This window comes from Suncus etruscus, chromosome 4 (genome assembly GCF_024139225.1).
Source record: "Suncus etruscus isolate mSunEtr1 chromosome 4, mSunEtr1.pri.cur, whole genome shotgun sequence".
In the NCBI taxonomy this organism is placed as follows: Eukaryota; Metazoa; Chordata; class Mammalia; order Eulipotyphla; family Soricidae; genus Suncus; species Suncus etruscus.
In genome coordinates this window covers 87,235,679-87,259,274 of record NC_064851.1, presented here as the reverse complement: position 1 = coordinate 87,259,274, position 23,596 = coordinate 87,235,679, and the positions used below count along the sequence as shown (strand labels likewise).

Here is a 23,596-nt window from a genome sequence, read left to right as displayed (position 1 = left end):
AGATGAAACAGTACACGGATTTTCAATAAATTAAAGACATGAAACATTAAATCTTCATATTTGAATTTTCTGCATCTTCAAAGATGCACTGGTTTTATATCTCTTGAAACTATGATTAATAATAAAATCATATTTTAAACAATTTGTATGTAAGATAAACCACAAGTATCCCGAGAATTATAGAATTGTTCATTCTTTTGTGCCAGTACTAGAAAAATTATGTCTGGCAACTGAAATATTTTTTTTCTTTATTGTGACTTCAGTCTTAGTGAATAATAGTAAAACTATTGAATTTTCAAATTGCAATCCAGCTCTACATTGTTGGTTTAAGTGCCTCCAGCTGCTGTACCCATAAACACAGTGTTGATGGGTGGTAAGGAAGACACCATTTCTCTACTGTTTGGACCATGGTTATCCAGGCTTTCTGGAGTTTGATATTGATTGGATGCTCCATACATACACTGAGATGAGGAGGATGGGATTGGGTTTTGTAAACTGGATGCTGTACGAGAAAAAAAAAATACCATCAATTAAAAAAATGTACTTGCCACTCAATTTTATAAAAAAAAAAACTTTTGTCTTTAAACTTGCATTCAGCACACACATTTATACTAAATTTGATTGTATGACTTTTCAGAAAAATGCTTTTGTTTCATTTTCACCTTTGTTAGTATTCCATAATATATTTCTTCTAGAAATCCCAGCAGCCACATACACATCCCCACATGACAACTACTGTAAATTAATTGCCCCAGCTTCTCAGATTCACAAGTAATCTTTGAAGAGATGCAAACAAGTATAAAAATTCATGTGTAAAAATAGCTCTAGCTAAAAATTCTGGGGTACATTCAGGAGGAGACTGGAACAAGTTCTCACCCTGCCACAGACCCAATATATGCATCCACATTTCATAGTTGTTGCCAAGTCAATGACCCCAACTTCACTAATTCCCAACTAATTTTTGCAGACACCAAATTGACAAAATTCCAACCAGTTTGGAGGCTGAAAACTCTGGGGTCTTCACAGAGTTGGAATGGGAAGTCTCTACTCATACTTCTGAAAGTGCTAATAGCCACACCAACATCCCCCAGCCACCCTTAAATAAACTCATTGATTCAGTTCTATTGATCCTGCAGTTCCTGGAGCTTGCAGCTGCATCGTATGACACCACCAAATTCCTCAATACTGTTCTGCAGTAGAAGCCCACCAAATGAGATGGAAAAATAACATAGAAGCCAACTAAGCTCAATAAACAAAACGACAACACAGGATGCTCAGCTGGCAACAAACAGCCTAGCAAAAACTTCTATCGGTTTAATGACTCCATTGAGAGAAAACAATTTTCACAATTTTCTTTTACTAAAATAGTTTTAATAATTTCATTAATAATTTAGTGATAACAAATAATATAAAACAATTATTTTCTGCCGACTAAAGGGGTAGTCTTGGGGATATTTGGAATACTGGAGACAATGGTGGATGGAATGTCACACTGCTGGTGGGATTGGTTTTGGAACACTGAATGCCAGAAACAACTGAATTATGAACAATTTTGTAAACTACAGTTTTTAAATAAAGTAATAAAATATTTCTTTTACATTTTTACAAATAAAACCCAACCTCAAACCTAAATATCTAACCAAAATATGTCCCTGATATACCTCTCTTTCACCATTCTTTTCAGCTACTGTCCAAACCCCCATTATATATTATTGAGACCAAACCTCCAATTAATCAAGTGTTACCTTTGCTATATCCTTCAGATGACAGACTGAGTAACCTTGTTGAAAGTGCTCTCAAATACTACAATTATTTCCTACTACTTTTGAATAAAATTCAAATTCTGTGTCCTGGTTAGTAATATTATCTGCCTTCTTATTTTACTCTACTCTCTTCTTGCTTCATAATGCTCAAACACACTAGCTTTCTGGAGCTGGAGCGGTGATGCAGCGGTAGGGACCTAAGACAGATCTAAGCTAAATCAATCCCCCAGCATCTCATATGGTCACCCAAGTCAGGAGTAATTTCTGAGCACATAGCCAGGAGTAACCCCTGATCGTCACCTTGTATGGCCCCAAAACAAAACAGTACCTTACTTTCTGTCCATTGAACTTTTTATTCCTATCTTAGAGACAATATGCTTAGTGTTTATCTGCCTAGTGTGTTATTATCAAATCTTTATGTCAGTACCCCCTTTTACTCAATTTTCAACTAAAATGCTTCTGCTTCATTGTGTTCTCCCCTACTACCTTACCTAAATAAGTTATTCTATTTCTGTAAGTTTACTCTGGTGACATTACTTTAGAAGACCTAAAATGATATTTTTGATGCTTTTGATTATATTTTTATTATTTCATTATTTTCATATTATATCCTTCTAGAATGTAGCTTTCTAAAAGCAGTAAACTTATCCTGTCACCAGATATTCTCACACTTAGAATGAAGTCTGTCACATAATAGGTTCTCAAAAGATTTGACTAACTGACTCACTAAGACTACATTTAGGTCAATATGCTCTCATTGCTTTATCCTCTTATTTTTTAAAACTACTAACTTTTTGTCCTATAAAACAGGCCTTAATAACTAAGGAAAGATATTGGTTCTAAATCACCTTGTATTATTTATCATCTTTAACTCTAGTCCTATTCCAAACTGAACCTCTCTTTGTAATTTAACTAAGCCAACACTAACAATAAAGCCAAGAATTTACCCTGCACCCAAGCTATGTTCCATCAAAGCTTATATTATCTCTACAAGTAAACAGAACTAATAGTAACACTAGCAACATGGTATATTTTAGTCTCGTGGTGAGGAAACTTCCTGAAATGGAATGTTATGCTTCTTTAGAGTAACCTAGAAGCAATGAGCATCTGCAGATAGCATGGAATGTGCTGACCAGCTACTCAGGGAGTATCTGTGATGGTCACAGGAAAGAAGTGCTTTCTATTTAATTGTTGGAAAAAACACACTGAATGGGGAAAGATGAAATTTCTTTTCTTATCTGCTACACTGTGGTTGGATGTCAGTAACTTTATTTTAATTGCCACTAGAAGATTGGAAATATTTTATATGAATATTAACATCTTGTCTTGATATATGATTGAATATATACTTTTCTGGCTGCACAGCACTAATAAACTTAGAAGCTCAATTTATATATAAGTTTTTTTTTCTGTTTTTATTTTATTTTATTATTATTTTTGGGAGGCCACACTGGTGACGCTCAGGGGTTACTTCTCACTATGCTCTTATACTCTCAGAAATCACTCCTGGTTTGGGGGAGCATATGGGACTCCAGGGGATGGAACCCTCCTAGGTCAGCCACATGCAAGGCAAAGGTACCACCACTGAACCACTGTTCCATTTTTTGGTTTTTACTTCAAACTCATTTACTCTGTAGCTGACATTTTGCTGGGTAATGATGATGCACCTGTACAGTTGTGGGTTTTTTTCAGAAAGAAGATACCAAGAAACTTCAAACATGCTGTTCTGTTAATTTTTACTGAAAATATTATAGAGCAATAGAAATCACTTTCTACAGAGTGTAAATCACATTTTACATGGAGTTGAGATCTTCATTAAAGGACATTGTTGTTTAAACCTAGAATGCCATATTTACTAGTGGAAATTATAAAGTCTCAGCATTATCTTTACAAAATAATATATGCCCACTATTTCTTTTTAAAAGAATTGCACATCTAACAATAGATCCTACAGTAAGACATGCACACTGAAAATTATGAGCCCAATACTAACATACAAAAATATAATTTGGGGTAGAAAGTGCTAAATCTGTTGTGGGACTCTGAATACCCAATTTATTTCAACACAACTCTTCCATGTTTACAAGAACCATGAGAAGAATTTACCTACTACTGGAGCTCGACATGTGACAGAAGGTGATGTATCTGCATAAAACGAACCAGTCTGCTTCCTACTATTGTCATCTAAAATGTTCAGTGGATCATGAATGTCACTGTAGGTAGGTAGTGAGCGAACACTGCTGATAACAGAAACATGTTGATTCACCATAGACCCAAGTTTATGAGACTCTAGGTAGCTTATATTGCTTCCATAGTATCCTATAATATAAACATATAGACTGTATTAACATATTATGAAGAATATTTCATAAAGACAACAAGACAAAATAGTGGGGTATAACCCTAAAGATAGCATCTAAATCTACATTTACTATGGAATAGTATTTATGAGTATATAAATAGGTTCACTATATTTTTATCTGTTGTCTGTTTCACGTTTCTAAAAAATACACATTAATTACCGTTTTAACTACATGTTGAATACATTAATTATATGTTAATATACCTTTCCCATAGTCCATTATGAAATTAACAAGATTTTCCTATGAAGTAAAAAAGTTCTATTAGCTTCTCATAAAGATGACACTCTGTAAAATTGACAATTTTATTTATGTTTCTAGAAAATTTGGCCTATAATTAAGAAAAAGGCACAAGAAAGTCAAAGGATGACTTATTTGAGGCGGGTGAAACAGTTCACTGGTCATTTCAACTCATTCAGATTCATAGGTTTTATCATAACAACATAAAGCATGATTCTTATCCTAATTTTAACAACTGAAAGAATCGTTAAATATTTTAAAGCACATAATTTTTTCTTGGTATTGTTAAGATCAGCATCAAATGGTTTTGATATCAAATGTTTGAATGCACTGCATTTAAAACAGCTTTTATTAAATAAGAATAATCAAGAAGATATATATTTATGAGGCAGAAATTAGTTTTCAAATATCTAGAAACTTCTCATTGCAAACATGCTACTCAGTACAGAAAAAAACTCAATGTCTGTTTTTGCCTTATTGCCATGTCAAAAGTTAGAGTTATTTAAAATTTCAATACCGTTAGGTGAATTAGGAGGTAATGCAACTCCTTGGCAGTTGGCAGCCCCTGTGTTGTTAAGGAAATTGAAACTTCCTGTATTTAAAAACTGCATAGCGTGTGAATCCTGGCCATGTGAGGAAGGTCCATAACCAGAAGGAGGCCGAGAAGTATATGGAGACCCAGCACAGCTGCCATTGAAGAAGTCTCTAGAGAGTTGCTGTTCACTCCAGGCCATGCATCGACCATGCTCTGGTCGATGAGAATAGAGTCCTGTTGGTGGATGGGGCTGTGATCTAAACACAGTCTGATAATTTGAGTTGGTCCCATAAAAGTCATGGTTAGCTTGAGGAAGAGTAGGATAAATAGGCTCAGAGTATGTTGAGCAGTGTGTTGTTGCAGACAGCACTGAACCTACACTTGGGGGTCTCCCTGCCATTGGTCCCTGGTTAATAACACTTCCTCGGCTTGCCATGGCTGGAGAAATTGGTGGGGTTATCAGATGACCAGTGCTTTGGGAAAGCTCCACTGGACCTGGAAAATAAAATGGGGTTGTTCATCACTGGCATATTTAATACACTTTTTCTCCAACTTACTTATTTTAGCTATCCAAAGATAAATAGGGAACAATAAAATATGCATTTATAACCATAGTAAATGCATATTCTCAAGACTACAAGCTTGTGGGCTATTGATAAAAGTCTAAAAGGCTTCATGTTTCCATAGATATGAAGATGACTTAAACTCAAGCTGGGGAAGAACAAGCTGGCCTGTTACTGACATTACTCCACAATTAAAACACAAGTTAAATGTTAAGCAGCCTGATTTATTTAAAAGAAGAAACAGCAATGTTATAATAACCATGGCCTCAAAGGAACTAGTTTAAAGCATCATGCAAGCAACATGGATGGGTGATCAGAGTTTTCAATTTTATCCCCTCTCTGAATATTTGATTTTTCTTCATTTGAACTGGCTGTTAGATTAAAAGAGCTGAGATTCATGCAGGAATCCTAGGTTCTATCCCTGATATTGGACCCCTAAGTACTACTCAGAGCAACATCTGAACAGCACCCAAGCCATGAATAGCCTGAATTCATCTGTTTATGGCCTCAAAGCTAAGCAAAGAATAAAGAAAAAATTTGCAAGATGATAAAAAATTAATAATATAAAGCTAATGTAAACATTTCATTTGATATAAGGATCCCAGACCAAAGATGAAAATAAATACAACTGCTATCCTAAATTTTTGTCTAATCTATTTATTTTAATTTTCTTTTAATTGGGCCAGAGAGATAGCATGGAGGTAGGGTGTTTGCCTTGCATGCAGAAGGATGGAGGTTGGAATCCTGGCATCCCCGATGGTCCCCTGAGCCTGTCAGGAGCAATTTCTGAGCGTAGAGCCAGGAGTAACCCCTGATCGCCTTCGGGTGTGACCCAAAAGCTAAAAGAATTTTTTAATTATGTAAGTTTATAATACTGTAAAATTGTCTGCATACACCATTAAAACAGCATTTTTATGTAAATTAAGATTACCACCAAAAATCATAATTTTTCCTACTCAAAGAATTATATAGATTCTATGAAGACCCATTAAAATTTCAATTAAATTTTTAAAATACATGGAACAAACTCTACTAAAATTTGTATAGAGCCAAAAAACTTCCTGGATGCTAATGCAATTCTAAGAGAGAAAAAAAAGAAAATATGTGTTAAGTTTTCTAACTTGGAATTGTACTATAAAGCTATAATAATAAATATCGCATAGTTTTGAAATAAAGCTTAGCCTATAGACAAATGGAACATAGTCGAGAGTCCTAAGATAAATCACAATTTATGAGCAATTAATCTATGACAAAAGAGCCAAGTACATAAAATGAAACAAAACATGTCTTTCAACACATGGTGCTGGTAAAACTAGATAGCTATATGTAAAAATATAAGATTGGAACTGTATCTCAAACCATTTACAAAGGTAAATTCCAAGTGGTTTTAAGGCCTGAATATTACACCATAAATATAAAATATATTGAGGCAAACATCGATAGAACTTCCCAGGAAGGTATACAGAGGTATTATCATTAAACATACCTCAAAGGCTAAGATCTTAAAAAAAGGAATCATGAAATGAGACAATATCAAATTAAAAATTTCTGTCATTGGTGGTGGGAATGTTTCACTGGTGAAGGGGGTGTTCTTTACATGACTAAAACCTAATCACAATTATATATGTAATCAAGATATTTAAATAAAGAAAAAAATTTTAAAAAAGAAAATAAAAACATTTTCTGCACAACCAAATAAATTAAAATTCAAAGATTCCCTACCAAATGAGATAAAATATTTTCATGCATCAGATAAAAAGCTAATGTCCAGATTCTATGTAGAACTCACACAGGTCAACACAAACAACAAAATCCAACATTCTATAAAAAAATGAGAAGAGACAGACAGTTCACTAAAGAAGATGGCAAATAGTCATATTAAAAATTGCTCTTTAACATTTATTGCTAGGTAAGTGCAAAACAATATGGAGATATGATCTTATACCACAGAGAATAATATAATTAAAAATATCTGGAAACAGTGTTGGCAGGATTGTGGTGAGAAAGAACCCTCATTCATTATTGGAAGGAATGTCATTTGCTTCAACCTCCATGGAAAGAAATATGTAAAAAGAAATCTCGCAAAATCCAATGGTATAAACTCTCAAACAACAAACAAATATTATTTCAAAAGAATATATGCATACCTATGTTTATTACAGATTTATTATAATAGATAAGATATAGAAACAGCCCAAATGATTAACCATGGATTGGATAAAGAAGTTGTGTTACATAATCACAGTGGAATATTGTATAATTGTAAGAAAGAATACCATTATACAACTCATCATGACATGGTGGAACTAAAGTTATGCTAAGCGAAGTCAGACAGAAAGAAACTAATAGAAACGGATTTGTATTTAATGATTAACAATAAAGATAAAAAAGTGTTTAAGAATTGTAATTATTAGTGGAAATTAAATGAAATTTTCTTAAAAGTCAAAAACAAATAGCAGTTTCACCCTCAAGACATATTAAGATTTTATACCACTGTAAATTTTCTTCCACTATAAAAATGCAACTAATTGTACATATTTCTTAATAGAACTTAGTATTGAATTTCCATGCCTGTGTTAATAATGGCATTGATTTAAAAAAAACATGGTAACAGTTGCTAAAATCACAAAAAACTTAAAGTTTTATTCTTAGTCAGTTAAGATAAGTTTAATTTTATTCTTGGGATACCTGAAAGATATCAATTTTAATCAAAGCAGAGAAAACATTGCTCACATCCCAGCTCTGTGTTTGTAATATTTTCTTTATAGTCAAGGTTGTAATAATTGTGATCCATTATAGGGTTATGAAACAATGTTGATGTAAAAAAAGGACAACCATAACAAATTTCTGACCCTTCACAAAAATGTGTATATGGTGTTTCTAGTAACACAATCCATGTTGCAGTGTATGAATTAAAAAGTGGTCACTAGTGGAAACCATTCAAGAAGCCCAGCTTTCTAGAATTTGAGGATTTGTCCATGTACATTAGAACATAAATAAAATGGAAGGAAAGAAGGGAGGAAGGGAGAGAGGGAGGGAGGAAGAGAGGGAGGGGGAGGGAGGGAGACAGGAAGTAAGAAAGGAAGTGAGGAAGGTAAGACGGAAAGAAGGAAGGATGGAAGAAAACTAAATTCCCAGATGACATACTGAATTTCAAGTAATTATCAGTTTGTTTTGCAGCATACCTGGGAGTGGCATGTTGTCTGAATTCCCAGCAGGGAATGAGTGCAGAGTAGAGTTTAAGCCTCCTGGTTGGCTGGAGGGCAGAGGAAGATAATTTGTTTCCACATGACATTCATTCTTCACAGACTCACTGGACACAGTGCTCCCTTTATTACGGTTGGCCAGAAAACAAGAACTCGGAGAAGCTGTAAAGGCAGCTTTACTTGCATCTGGAAAAAGTGTTGTTGGTTTTTTTTTTTAATTTAGAAAGCTAAATCATTCCCAAATTCTTGGTAATTCAGCTTAAGGAAAACAAAATAAAGACATTTTAAGTGTATTGTAAATTTGTAAACTAAAATGTTTTCCATAGGAAGCAATGCAGGCAAACCTTTAGTTTTAATAGTTTGCTAGGTTTGGTTAACTTATATAATTGTAGGCAGGCATGCTCGAATACAGCTCTACAAGTTCTCTGGAGCAAGCAGTCTTTAAAGTGAAAGTCACTACCACTAGAACCTAAATAAATATGCACTTCCCTTTCTCTAAGCTCCTAGAGAATTTATTATGGTCTACTTATAAGGTATAATACCTCATGTTATTTGAATTATAGTTCATCTCTATTATAGCCACTTCTCATCTTTATAAAAATCAAAATAACTAAATTTTCTTGATTCAGAGTTTCCAATAAAGTGCTTTTTATATATTCTGTGCATAAATGAAAGAAAGAAAAACAACTCTAATAGCACTGTTACACTGGATTAGTTGTGTTATCACTAGGGCTAAACTCAGATTTTTATAAATCCATTTAACAAAGTGTGCTTAAAATCTCTTGAAGCTTAACCAAAAATGTGCAAACGCAATACACATTTTAACCTACCTGAATTTTTCATGTATTTGTCCAATAAATTCTGTAACTCCTGCTCTTTGTCATTATTAAACTGGGTCTCCATGGCCAGAAGAATGTATTCATCAAGAAGCATACGGATCAAATGGAAAGAACCTTGATAAGAATCGGGAATGAGGAAAGAAATCAGAGGGTGAAATAAGGGAGAAAAAGAGAAGTCGAGTTATCTTTGTGACCATCTCACTACACTCTACAAGGAGCAAATGAAATAAACAAATACTTGTTGGACTTTAAATGACCTGCTAAGACCAACATGCTTAACTTAGGTCTCTAATCTTTCTCTGTACAACCTGCCTAGTTCACTGTGTGTACTGTCCTGCCAACTCTTTGGCCACTAATTACATCAAAGGAAAATACGGATGAAAGTGAGACATGCTTTATGCTTTAAGAGGGCACACATTGAAGCGTGATAAGGTTTAAGCTGGGGAGAATGAGCTCCATTCTGCTCTATTTCTGTTTACTTTGTACTAAATAATTAGACAATGGCCACCATGGTCTGAAAAAAGTTATCAGGTAAGATGTCTTTCTAACTTGATACAAGATACTCTTTGATTTGGAAAAATAAAAAAAATGATTTTCAAGTGGAAGATATCATGGCAAACTTTAAGTTACTTTAACTGTTGCCAGCACAAGCTTGTTAACAGACCTTTAATGTTGGGTATTTTAAGATACCTTGACTATGAACTGGATCTTTTTAGAAAGTGATGATAAATTTTGTGTCTCCCTCAATGAAAGCTTAATTTTTAAAACCTAATTCCACTAAAACTGAATTTTAAAAAATGTACTTAGTCTATTGTAAAGGCTTTATAAAATTTAACTCTCCAAATCATTACCACTTTATCTATAAATTTATTATTGTATATAAAACTAAGAACTTGGATAACTTAGATAAAATGAAGATATTCAGCTTGGTATAGGGGTCAATCCTGGTCTGTTCTTAGGAACAAGCAATAATTGGTAACCACCAGAACTATACAATAGGAAGCTATCTGGTGGAAGGGATTCATTCAGAGCCACTCATACAAGACATGTACTCTACCACTTGAGCCATATTTCATGTCTAAAGTATTCAACCTTCAAAGAAGCAAACTTGAATCAATTTGTTAGTAAGTCATTCATTCAGAAAGATGATGAAGTAATCTATGGAACTGTGTCTCTATGTTCTTCTCTGATACCTGCAAGGTTACTGTGCAGGTCCTTACAAGAAATGCAAAAATATGTCTTATAAGTAGTGTCTTTGGGACTATTGTATTAATTATTGCTTGTTTAGCAAAAAATTTATAAGCACTAATGGAATGTAATAATAACATTTGAGATTCACCATTTTTCTAGGCATTGTGCAATGTGTTTTTCATGTACATAATGTTAATAAAGTTCCTAAAAAAAAAACTCACTAAAGAGCACTTCCTTGTAAAATTAGCAGACCAACTTGCAAAAAAACATGAAATTAAGCTCTATTAGGATTTAATTCTTCATCTAAAGTAAGACACATAGCTACCATTCTTCACATTCAGATAGTTTTAAATGTAAAATGCCATTTAGTAATTGCCAAAAAAAAAGACTTGGAAATAGAAAAAGTAAATAATTTAAGGAGGGTCTTATAAAATATATAAAATACCAAAACTGGATGCATTGTTCAACGTGAGATTATGCATTACTCGAGCACCGAAAAAGCTCCACTTCAGCAGAAAGTCTTGAGCCCTCTTCTTTAATGATCTTCCATTTTGTTTACTTGTCTAAAATTAAAAGAACAATATGAAACTAGAAAATATTTCATCTCTTTACTCCATGAATCCTATGTCAGATCAAAAAGTAGATAAAACGATCTTATCAATAAATAAACATGGCAAAGCACAGAATTTATGTCATTAAATTATATGGCCCTTCCAGGGATACCTAGAAATCCAAAATAAAATAAATGTAGTTTATTGTCTAAGAGAGCTACATAAAAATAAAAATTCATAAAGTATTTGTCTTTATTTCTTCTTGGACAAAACTTTAAAAAGAACCAGTGAAGTGTGAAGGATTATATATTTCTGTGAATGATTAACTCTGACTTCTCTGGTTTTGAATGATAATCTGTTTTCTTTCCAGGAGAAAAAAATGTTCCCCACTATAACTAGTTTTCTTGATATGGAATAGCTAACACCAATCAGTGATGGATATATTTGTTCCTATTCCTTGTTTCATGATGGATGACTTGAAGGTTAACTGAAAGAACTAAAGTAATGACAGAAAACACAAAATACTGCACTCCTGGAATTAAAACCCATCGATACTAAATACTGTATTTTTTTTTAAAGCTAACTATTTAGAAAGGGACTATATCTCAATTCTAACTTTGACTACTGTTGGTGTGCTGCTGTAAGTTTTTGTTATTAATAAAACATTGCTTACACCAATGTTAATGTTTAGACATTTGGTGAACAAAGTTACTGCACTGTCATCACCAAAGTGTCAAAGAATCCCTCTCAAACCTAATGTTGTTATTTTTTTACTGACAAGAAACGGTATAGATTTTATATTACTTGACTAAAAAGTAATAGGATCAAATCTGTGTCCAATGATTTCAAATCTAGCAAAGTCCTAATTTTGACATTTGGGATGACTATTTTATATGAGTTTATAATGCTTTGAAAATAAATTCATACACAGCCTGCCACCTATCATCAGTAAAAAAAAATCTCACTAGTATAAAAGTAAGCATTAGTAAGCATTTACTCACAACAAAAATATTTATTGGTTTATTTTATAAATCTGTCATTGGAAAAGTACCTTAATAACTCTTTGTTCTATGACAGTATCCAACCATTCAATAAAAGCTTCCACAGTGGCATTTTTCTTAAGGAGACCTTTCAGTTCTTGAAAGACTGTGATAGAATCATCTGCCATAGGGATAAAAATAAAAAAATCAGAATACTATACTCTATTTTTACCCCAAGAAAAAATTAAATTTAAATTTTGATATCATTTATAATTTTATATAAAGAAGGATAGGTATACTAATTTAAAGATGTCCAAGGAATTATTTCTTATTTAAAAAAACAACTAAGAAATCCATAGTTTGTTAGTCTTCAAAAGTTGTATCCTAAATATGTGTTAGAATATGTATAAATATTGCTTCATATAAGTATTAATAGCAGATAAAATTGTCAATATAGTCAATTCTTCATTTTGAATTCCAGGTTTTGATTAAGAGCAACAGGTTTGTTGAAAGATAATAACTAGATTAAGCTATTTTTTAATTTCCTGCCTTCTGAACATAGCCTTCACCTTTAGCAAAAATTACATTCTGCACTGTAGAATTAAGCTACTTATACAAATAATACTTTATCATATTAAATTTACATGGAACAGTTAGGACTATCATTTTATTAAAGGTGGTTACTGAATCTTAAAAGATAAGTAATTTTTTGTCAGCAAATTGAAGGCAGGAGTAAATTTGAACTGTCCCCAGAGAGCAATTCACTTTTTATGCAACTAAGATAGCACACTTTCCCTCTACAGAGTAAAAGGGAGGAAAAAATTAGTGGCTTTTCTAGTCATATTTCAATTTAGTAAACTTTATCACGGGATAGACATATGAGCAAGAGGTCTCTACAGTATTGTGTTAAGTTATCACTTTACTATGCATCATAACCCATATGTAACCAAAAGTGTAAAATATATAGGGAATATGTAAGTATAAATAAGTACAAATATGGAAATATGTGTGCCTTTAATGTGAAATGAGAAATGTCACAAAATTAAATCATTGTAATTATCTCCATTGTAATTATTTCTAGGCAATATATTTGTGATAGTGGATAGCTTATTTTCTTTGCATATTCTTCCTTTTACAAGTTTCCTTCAATAAGTACAATTTTTAGGAATTTTTTTATTTAAAATGTTTCAATAAAACAAGTTTTCTCAGACAGATATGAGACATGAAAATGTCTGGTAACATTTCTGATTATCACAACTAAATAGAGGCTTCCACTTGAACCTAAGGTAGAGAAGCCAGGATGATACTAAATATTGCTGCTCCCAAAGTTACTCAAGCCAAAAAGTCCATGCTACCAAGGTTGGAAGCCACTTCTAAACAGACAGAAGACTTACTTTCAGTGTAGATATCAGATTCAGCATCTGTGCTTCCTGAAATGGTGAGAAGGGCCTGTGATCCAATACTATTCAAGTCAACTTTTTCAATATCAGACACCATTGAGTTTACAACATGTTGGTCAAAGAGAGCTGGTCTAGCAATCTGCATAGAGAAAGTAAAAGACTGAATTATAACATTGCTCCCTATTTAAAGGAAATGCTTAGCTCCTAGTTTTTCCTAGAGAAAAACTATCAAAAATAATTGCTTTCTTAAAAAAAAAAAAACAACAAACAAAAGCAATCGGAAAGAATAAAGATTATCTCTGTTAAAAGTTTGAAATCTATTTTTGGATTTTGAAAATTATCTTTTAAAAAGCCCATGGTTAGGAAATACAGGTTTTACAATGTTACATGTTTAATATGCAACAATTTCATGCTAGCTTTTTAATTTAAAGTATTACTTTTACTCTGAAAATAATATTCTGAAAAAAATAATGGACAGTTTAAAGACGCAGAATGGTTTCACTCATCTATGGGCTTTAAGAAAAATGAAAGATATTCTTAACAGTATCTCAGAGACAAGAGAGATGAGGGCTGGTAGGTGCAGCTCAGGACATGAAGCTCACCACATAGAGTGATAAGTGCAGAAATAACTACACTGAAAACTATCATAACAATGTGAATGAATGAGGGATGTAGAAAGCCTGTCTCGAGTACAAGTGTAGGGGGGTGGGGAGGAGGGAGATCTGAGAAATTGGTGGTGGGAATGTTGCACTGGTGAAGGGGGGTGTTCTTTGCATGACTCTAATCATACAACTATAATCATGTTTGTAATCACGGTGTTTAAATAAAGATAAAAAAAATGAAAAGAAAAAAAAAACAACACAGGAAATAGAAAAAAAAAAAAGAAATTAGAAATCGTCCTTGGCTTGGAGGACTATATGGGACGCCAGGGGATCAAACCAGTTTGTCCTAGGCTAGCACTCAGATGCCTTATGCCCTTTGCCACCTCTCTGGCCCCATGGAATTGTTTTATTAAGGAACTCTGGGGCGAGGGGAGGGAAACCCTAGGTTAGGGCCGGAGAGATAACATTAAGGTAGAGCCTTTGCCTTGCATGCAGAAGGATGGTGGTTCGAATCCCAACATCCCATATGGTCCCCCGAGCCTGCCAGGAGCGATTTCTGAGCGTAGAGCCAGGAGGAACTCCTGAGCACTGCCGGGTGTGACCCAAAAACAAAAACAAAACAAAAAAATAAAATGTGATTTGAGAAATTCACATCAAATGGATGGCTTCTTCTCCTCAAATTTAATTTTTAGTGATTTAATTCATTTCTCAATTAAAAGACACATTACAAAATGTGTCTGCATCAGAAGGATGGTAAGATTTTATTCATTTCATTTTAAATAATACTAAATTTACCAAAATTTGGAAACATAGGGGAGTATGTATTAACACCCTCTACCCAGATTTTTCTAATATTATTATTATTTTGCACACCATTATATTTATAAATTGAAATAAGCATCTGTATACTATTAATACCTAAACTATATGATATTTCAAAATATATTAGCTTTTCCACTGATATCCTTCTGTAGTTCTACCATTCAATTTGAGATTTTATACTGCATTTAATTGTTGTCTACTTAGCTTTAATCTTTGAAACTTCCTCAGTCTTGCTATCAGACTATTTAGTATTGTTCTTTGTTTTATTATTTGTAGTTTGTATGTATTAAGTGCTGGAGATCAAACCAAGAGTCCTACATATGATAGACATGCTCCTTATCACTAAGCTCCAGTCTCTGCCCCAGAAAATTTTTTCTTTTTAATTTTATGACTCAAATACCAATGTCTTTGAGTTTATTAACATACCTGGGCAAGATGTAAGAAAGATGTTTGTCGTTTCAGAGAAGATACAAATCTTCTCACAATAGGTATTTTCTTATCAGTAAGAACCTCCGGTAGATTTTCCAACGATGAAACAACCCACTGTTCCCAGTTTTTAGCAAAGTTTCTGATGTCTGCTAATAAGCTACAAAAAGAAAACACTTATGTTTTAAATGTAAATCAGATTATTATTTATTAAATGAACATAGTTTCATGATAATATACTATCATTCTGAGATTTCAGTGATATGACTTCAGACATCTTAGATTCATTTTAAGTGTTATTTATATTTAGTCAAAATTTTAAATATTCTTAAGCTGCTCTTTCCTCATTGTTAAATGAAAATTAGAATAGTATATTGTCACAGAATTAGTAGGAGAACTATAATAAATAGTTTATCAAGTTTTCAAGTGATAGTTTAGAATAAAGTGCTCAATTGCAAATAATTTATTAAAATTAATGATTCAATATTTTTCTATGAAAAATTTTAGGGAAAAATAAGTATCCATATATTGGTTCCATTATATTATATCTGTAATGTCATTTCAGGGAGTATTGGAGAAGCAGTTGGGTAACATCCAGTGATGCTCAGCTTTACTCCTGGCACTAAGGTCATGGCTAACTTCTGGCGGTGGTCAGAGTAACATATGCAGTGTTCGAGGTCAAACCCAGGTCAGCTGCAAATAAACTCTTACCTGCTTTACTATCTTTCTGCCCACCTCATTTATGGTTCTAATATTATTTACTAGTGACTTATTTTAAGAAGGTACACAATTGGCAGTGCTTAAGGCTTACTCCTGGCTTCCTGGTTAGGGATCACTCATGGAGGTGCTCAGGGGAATCACAGGGGTGGCGAACATGCGGCTCTTGAGCCACATGTGGCTCCCAGCAAAAATGAATGCGACTCTTTGCCTCTGATCATTATTTTGTATCCTGTGGCTCTTTGTCATTTTGGATTTTGTTCTGCTGCTTCTGAGGAGGGACCTCTGAGAACAGATCCGAGCCGTAGTCCCCCAGGCTGCGTCCTCCCGTCTCCCAGCCCTCGGAAACAAATGCATGGGCCAGCTAGCGGGAGGGGGGGAGGGGGAGGGGGGGACATCTTGCCGTTAGTTCTGAGTGTGCAGGGCACAGCACACCCTCACCATCACTGCAGGATTTTTACCCTCATTCAAAATGGCAAAATGCAATATGTGTTTAATAGATTATTGTTAAATTAGATGCTTTTTGTCTGCTTTGGCAGGTCACTGCGTGGTGTGGCTCTCTGACTCTAACAGTTTAAAATTTTGGCTCTTTGTGTCAAACTTGTTCGCCACCCCTGATACAGAGTACTAGGGATCAAACCCAAGTTGGCCACATGAAAGGCTAACACTATCTGCTATACTGTCTTTCTGGTCCTACATGAATAAATTAACCTTTTTCTGCTCATATGAATTGGAAATTGTAAGATGTATTTTGAATAATCTGATAGGTTGTGTTTAAAATATATAATTATTTAATGATAATTATTTTCAGAATTAGTTACAGAATAGTATTTTCCAGAAGCTCGAAATTAAAGTCATTTAAAATGATAATGTTGACCTATGTTTATTGATAAGAACCAATTTCACAGTATACAATCATTGTATGTATAATTTATACATACTTTGCATACTTTGTATAATTTATATAAATTATAATACTTTGCATCAAAATTTGCTTTTTTGTGTCATTTTTTAAAATGTAGTCCCAAGAAGATGCCAGTGCCACTTTAAATTAAGAATGTTCAGAGGGGCTGGAGCAATAGCACAGCAGTGGGGCATTTTTTTTGTATGTGGCAGATCCAGGACAGACCTTGGTTCGATTCCTGGCGTCCCAGATGGTCTCCCAAACCAGGAGCAATTTCTGAGGGCATAGTCAAGAGTAACCCCTGAGCATTACCAGGTGTGGCCCCCCAAAACAAAACAAAACAAAAAAAGAATGTTCAGGGCAAGTTGGGGAGATACTTCAATAGTAAGGAGCACTGCCTAGAAAATATGAATTCTAATTTTAGCAACTCATAGCCCCCTCATAACCTACCTCATTGCCTCCGAGTCTTATTAGGTAGTTCTGGATAACCCCTAACCATTACTGGCCATTAGCACCACTAGCCTACGCATATCCACATTACTAGCCCAAGTATTAAACTAATTGCCCTATGTGGCTGAGCTTCTCCATGGAAAGTCCCCTGAGCCCCTGAATACCCCTCAATATGTGTAAAACTATAAGTGCTTATTAAATATGCATTCTATATGCATATTTAAATATTTTAAATATGCATTTTCTAAAGTAACTAAAACACTTAAAATAATGAATTAAGAGAAATATATACAAGTTTAATTTCAGGCTTGTTGTAGGAATGAAATAATGTATATCGTTTCAAAGTGCATGGTATGTCAAACATGTCAGTTATTATCACTATTAGCCACAATTCTTTAGACTGACACTTAAGTATGCATAAATAAGGATTAGAAATTGATGATCAAAATAAATGATTAACCAGAAAAATAATCATTGTTATGTAAAAATAAATCTAGAAGAAAAGACAAATAAAAGTATAATTTGTTTATTAAGTATCACCATTTTAAGTTTCTTTCCTTTTTTTTTTTTTTGGTTTTTGGGCCACACCCGGCAGTGCTCAGGGGTTACTCCTGGCTGTCTGCTCAGAAATAGCTCCTGGCAGGCACGGGGAACCAAATGGGACACCAGGATTCGAACCAACCACCTTAGTCCTGGATCTGCTGCTTGCAAGGCAAACACCGCTGTGCTATCTCTCCGGGCCCAGTTTCTTTATATATGTGTGTGTGTGTGTGTGTGTGTGTGTGTGTGTGCGCACGCGTGTGTGTGTGTGTGTGTGTGTGTGTGTGTGTGTGTGCCCTGAAATAAACTTCATGATTTCCTTAGAAGTTTTTTAAATCTGATTCCCTGCCAATTTTAGTTTTTCAAATCTCAAGAAAAGAAGGCTTTGTGATAATTGTTCTGGTATAATTTCAAATTAAAATATTATGTTTTTATTAAAAAGAGTATTAATTCCAGAAACAAAACTTGTATGAGATCAGAATGTAGTATAGGCAAATGTTAACTAAGATTACTGCACATCTAAAAGCTATATAATTTTAAGAAAACAAAGCCAAAATAAAAATTAACTTTAAAAATATATGTGACTTTCTGTTTTTTTCAGTTGAAAACAAAATAATAACAACATTAAAATTACCCTAATTTTTATTTTGTTATTATTTTTAAAAGTTAAATTTAATTATATTCATCTTTCTAGTTTTCCATTGAAGAGTAAGATTGATATCTTGAAGATCCACAATACTTCGATATTAATTAATATTAATCTCTTACTTCGGTAGTTTTAAAGGGAATTTTAAGATTATTCTATCAATTTTATTCAGTTAAACTCAAATAAAAGAATTGTAAGCCATTTCTTCCAATTAACACAAAGGGATTGAAACAGGAAAATAATCTTGGATAAGAATAGGAAATAATATATTTCTGTTATATTTTAGGAGATGTGTAAAGTTAAGACCTATAGTTTACTACCATATTTTAATGACTGAACCTACCTTTCAGGCATTTCTTGCATTGTGGCAGGAATAAGTACATCTGTAAGAACCTTAATCACAGCAAAAGAGAGTTAACATATATCCTACTTAGAATTTCTGTAGAAAACACTTATTGCAAATTTCTATTTCCAGAGAAAACATGGGTAAGGCATTCCTCTAAGTTATACTTTTGTTTGTATGTATGTCATGTTGTGAATGCATGTAAAAGAAAGTTGTACAGGGTAAAGCAATCTAAAGCATTCAATACTTGACTTACATGGCAGCACTTAAGTGCAAGGACAGAAAGAGTAGATAAATAAACGAGAAAAAAATAAATCATAAATATGGCTGAGATAGTAGGTAGGCCCCTGGTAGAACTAGTAAAAAGGAGAAATCAATGCTGAGGCCAGCTCCAAGGGAACTGATAAATAAAGAAGGTGGAAAACCAAACAGATTAGGATAATGTGGGATTCACTTATTTTATTAACCCACTCTGATTATTTGCTGAGTGGGATAATAAAATGAGTGGGACTGTCAGAGAAGGCAAATAGAGATCAGAGGAGAAATTCCAAAATGTGGTTAAACCTAATCTACAACATTCAGTGTAGTCTACCAACAACAGGAAAATATTCCATATGCCCAAAACTGTTAAAACAAGAGATTGTATGGCATAAGCCTATGATGTTTGTTACTAATGGACTAACCTAGGGAATCAAAAACTATTTCATGAATCAAATACTGATCCACTGATCTACTCTGAGAGATGGAATGATGACCTAGTAGAAACCTATTTTGTACTGCTTTCTTTACAGTGCTGACATGCCTTACTGGTTTCAATACTGATTGAAGAAAATTAAACAAATAAGTTTAGTTGTTTTGTTAAGTCTTGACTATTTCGAACTTCTCATTGTAGGTAGCACATAGAAAGGACCTAACTTTATTGGGTTCAGATGCAGAGGCAAATAATCAAGCATTATTTAGTAAATATATCACTCAATCCTCTTAAAAATAAAAATATGGAAAGATACTTAAATTTACCTTTAAGAAAAAATATCATTTGGGAAAAATTAGTATTTTTGTGAAGGATATTTCTTGGAGGCACTGCTTGACAGTATAATGTTTTGTGGGGGAGGATGCCCAGATTCAGATTTTCAAAGACTACTCCCTGGTCCTCAGCTCAGTGTGTGGCAATGGAACTTGAGACTTCTGCATGCAAAAATGTATTATAACCCACTGAGTAGCTCTCCAGCTGATAGTAATATTGTACTTCTAATAGTGGTGTGTGTTTATGAGCCCAGGTCTTTTTCTTTTCTATTTTTCTTTTTTTGGGACACACCCAGTAGTTTTCAGACACTACTCATAACTCTGCACTCAAGAAGTACTCCTTGTGGTGCTCCTGGTCAGCCACATGCAAAGTAAATGCTCTAACCTTCTGTATGATAGCTCTAGCCCCTTCTTCTTATACTTGGAGTCACTTTCTCTCCCCCTACTATTTACTTCTTCAAGTCAAATATTGAAAATAATAAATACAAATTATATCTTTCCTAAATGGCATTCTTACTCAGTCCTGAAAATAGGAGTATCCTCATGTCCCTATTCCTTTTCCTACTTAAACTAAAGGCCATATTAAAGTACTCTGGTACATTCTCTTACCCTCCAATGACAGAGAACAGCTAATTGAAAATATACACTCCTGTTCTAGTTCCTGTCTACCAATCAGTTTTTCCTCTGCAAAGTTGTTTCTTGACTAAGAACATCTAACTTCTGCTACATTTTCTGCAAATAATGAGGATATTTCTTAATGCATAAGTTTGTGTTAGTTTGTTTAAAAAAAAGGGGCTTTACTTTTCCTTATGACAATTTTACAAGTAAATATAATCAAACTCACTTTAATATATACTGCAATATAGTTTTATCCCATAGCTTGAACCTAGTTGCTATAACTAGGGAGTTGTGAGAATTAATCTTTCTTTTCAATCAATTACTTAAATAGAAAGCCATCATGTCTTTCTTGGTCTTATTTGTTAGTAATCCTCTGTAAACACTTTAAGACTTACTATGAGAATAGTCATCAAAACACAGTAAGGCTACAGATTTCTAAAACTTTTGTTATTAATTTCATAAATGTGATTTTTCTGCTTTGTCCAAATACTGATAATGTAAAAAGTCATTTTGTTACTTACTATAAAAATAATTTCTAAAACAATTAAAAACTAAGAATTCATGTATTGATATGCCACTTTTAGAATAATTATTGGTTTTAAATGGAAATTGAGTTGAGTTTCACTTAGTATAATTCTCTGTTAAAATGAATATAGTATTAGATATATTCTATCAAACTGCTTAATTTTTTGAGAAAACAAATGAATGGTCTATTTCCAGACAAATAAAAATGTATTAAAATATTTTAATAGTTAGATAGGATACTCTTTCTTTAGATAGACTTTTCTTTTAAAAATTTCCTTAAAGCACTTTAAAATTCATGTAAGATATCCTGAAAAACTTACCTTATAAAGAATTGAGTCACAAACACAGAAAATATCAATGATAACAGGGTTTTCAAGCAGGGGAAGAAGATGATCAGGCATTCCTTGCCAAAAATGTAATAAGAAATGTTGGATCTAGTTGCAGAAGAAAAATATTTTTAATATGAGCCCACATAAAGAACAGGACAGCAAAAGATATATAAAATAGCAAGAACAGCATTCTTTGTCACCCTTACCTCTTCAAAGTTTCCGTTAATTGCATTGTCCAGGATGCACTGACAGTGAGTTTTGTACATCATAATGAGCGTATCAACCTAGTTCAAGGAAGAAAAAGCTTAACCAAAGCATCCTTTCAACACTGTCTTAGTTTGTTCATCCATTCACCACATAGTTTTAAAGTTTCTGTTATGTACCAGGAATTTTGTTTAGTGCTATGGAATAAAAAAAATAAATAAAGGCACAATTCTCAAAAAGAATTGTCCTGAGTAGAAAGAAAATAGAAAAGAACAGTTCAGTAAGATAAAACCTATAAAACAGGTGGTTTTATAGTTTAACTGTGTAACTGTGAGTCTGGCAACATTATAACTTTCTACAGAAAGAAAAATACCTTTGGTTGAAGAAAATAAGGTAAAATTTTTATTATCTCAGTATAATCTTATAAAGAAAGATCTTGTTCTGCCTCATAAATTGAGGGGGAAATAATGGAAGGCACCAAGACCAAACAGTTGTATGAACATTGAGTAGAAATAAAAAAATGATCAGACTTAAACACCAAATCCAAAGCCAACTACAACAGTCTTGATACCCAATCTTCAACAAGCTAGACACAGAAGGGACCAGCCTGGGGGACAAAGGGACAAAGGAGGGGTGATATGGGATGCATGCTGGGAACAGGGGTAAAGGGAAGACAACTTTGGTGGTGAGAATGCCCTGACTCAATGTCAGTATGTACCTAAAATGCTACTGTGAATGATTTGTAATCCACTTTGTTCAAAATAAAAATTATTAAAAAAAAAGAAAATAGGAAGAAATTAAAAAATAAAATGAAAGAAAAAAGAAAGAAAAGAAAAAGAAAGATCTTGGGCTGAGTGTGAGGTAGTGGTTTTAAAGGTGGTTCTGTATAAAGACTATCCTAGGCTTCATTTTATGACCGGTGCAAATATCAAGACCTCTAATTACAGAGGCCTGATTTTATCACCTATGACTGAGCAGAAAGTTTCCTGGCACCATAAAAAGACAGAGAGGAGTGAAAAATAGCATGTACAGAACCTGTTGTTATTTCCCATGACAGTATGCTACAAGGGCGGAGAAAAACTATTTCTCTTAGGCCAAGGAAATTCCTTTTTAATCTCCCCAATATTTGCTGTGCCTATGGAAAACAAAAAGCACAATTATTTTTCTTTCTTCTTTTTTTCTTTTTATTTCAGGCTCATGGTTATTATCTCTGTGGTGTTTTTCTGATTTGGTTTTCCTTTTTGATTCACACCCGGCAGTGCTGGGGAGTTACTCCTGTCTCTATCCTCAGAAATGGCTCCTGACAGGCTTGGGGGACCATATGGGATGCTGGGATTCGAACCACCGTCCTTCAGCATGCAAGGCAAATGCCCTACTTCCATGCTATCTCTCTGGCCCATCTTTTCTGTGTTTGTTTGTTTGTTTGTTTGTTTGAATTTTTATTTTGTCATTGTATTTTTTTTTTTTGGTTTTTGTTTGATTTTTTTTGTCATTGTTTTGGGGTGTTTTGTCTTTTTCTGTTTTTTTTTTTTGTATTTTTTTTGTTATGTCTTTATTTCTTTTTCTCTTTCTTCTCTTAAAATGTTATTTATAACCTCTAGATGGACTCTTCCTGGTGGTTTTTTTTTTGTTTCTTTGTTTTTTCTTTCTTTGCTTTTTTCCTTTTTACTTTATTATTTTTTTAAACAGAACCACATAACTTGAATCATCTTGTTCTGCCTCATAAGTTGAGGGGAAAAATGGATGTTACCAAGACCAAACAGTAGTATGAACACTGAGTAGAAATAAAAAATGATCAGACTTAAACACCAAATCCAAA

At 33.5% G+C, this 23,596-nt stretch overlaps 1 protein-coding gene across 1 annotated transcript in view; it reads right to left on the bottom strand.

Moving 5' to 3' along the window:
• Positions 1-326: 326 nt before the first annotated feature.
• Positions 327-23,596, bottom strand: part of RFX6 (regulatory factor X6) — a 67,942-nt gene continuing 44,672 nt past the window's right edge. The window contains exons 8-19 of the mRNA XM_049771351.1: positions 21,780-21,857; positions 21,565-21,678; positions 19,079-19,128; positions 15,479-15,638; positions 13,623-13,767; positions 12,300-12,409; positions 11,143-11,260; positions 9,498-9,620; positions 8,647-8,853; positions 4,881-5,393; positions 3,870-4,082; positions 327-502 (exon numbers count right to left, since the gene is read on the bottom strand). Of these exons, the coding sequence (XP_049627308.1) occupies positions 327-502; positions 3,870-4,082; positions 4,881-5,393; positions 8,647-8,853; positions 9,498-9,620; positions 11,143-11,260; positions 12,300-12,409; positions 13,623-13,767; positions 15,479-15,638; positions 19,079-19,128; positions 21,565-21,678; positions 21,780-21,857 (2,007 nt within the window). The remainder of the gene's footprint in view (positions 503-3,869; positions 4,083-4,880; positions 5,394-8,646; positions 8,854-9,497; positions 9,621-11,142; positions 11,261-12,299; positions 12,410-13,622; positions 13,768-15,478; positions 15,639-19,078; positions 19,129-21,564; positions 21,679-21,779; positions 21,858-23,596) is intronic.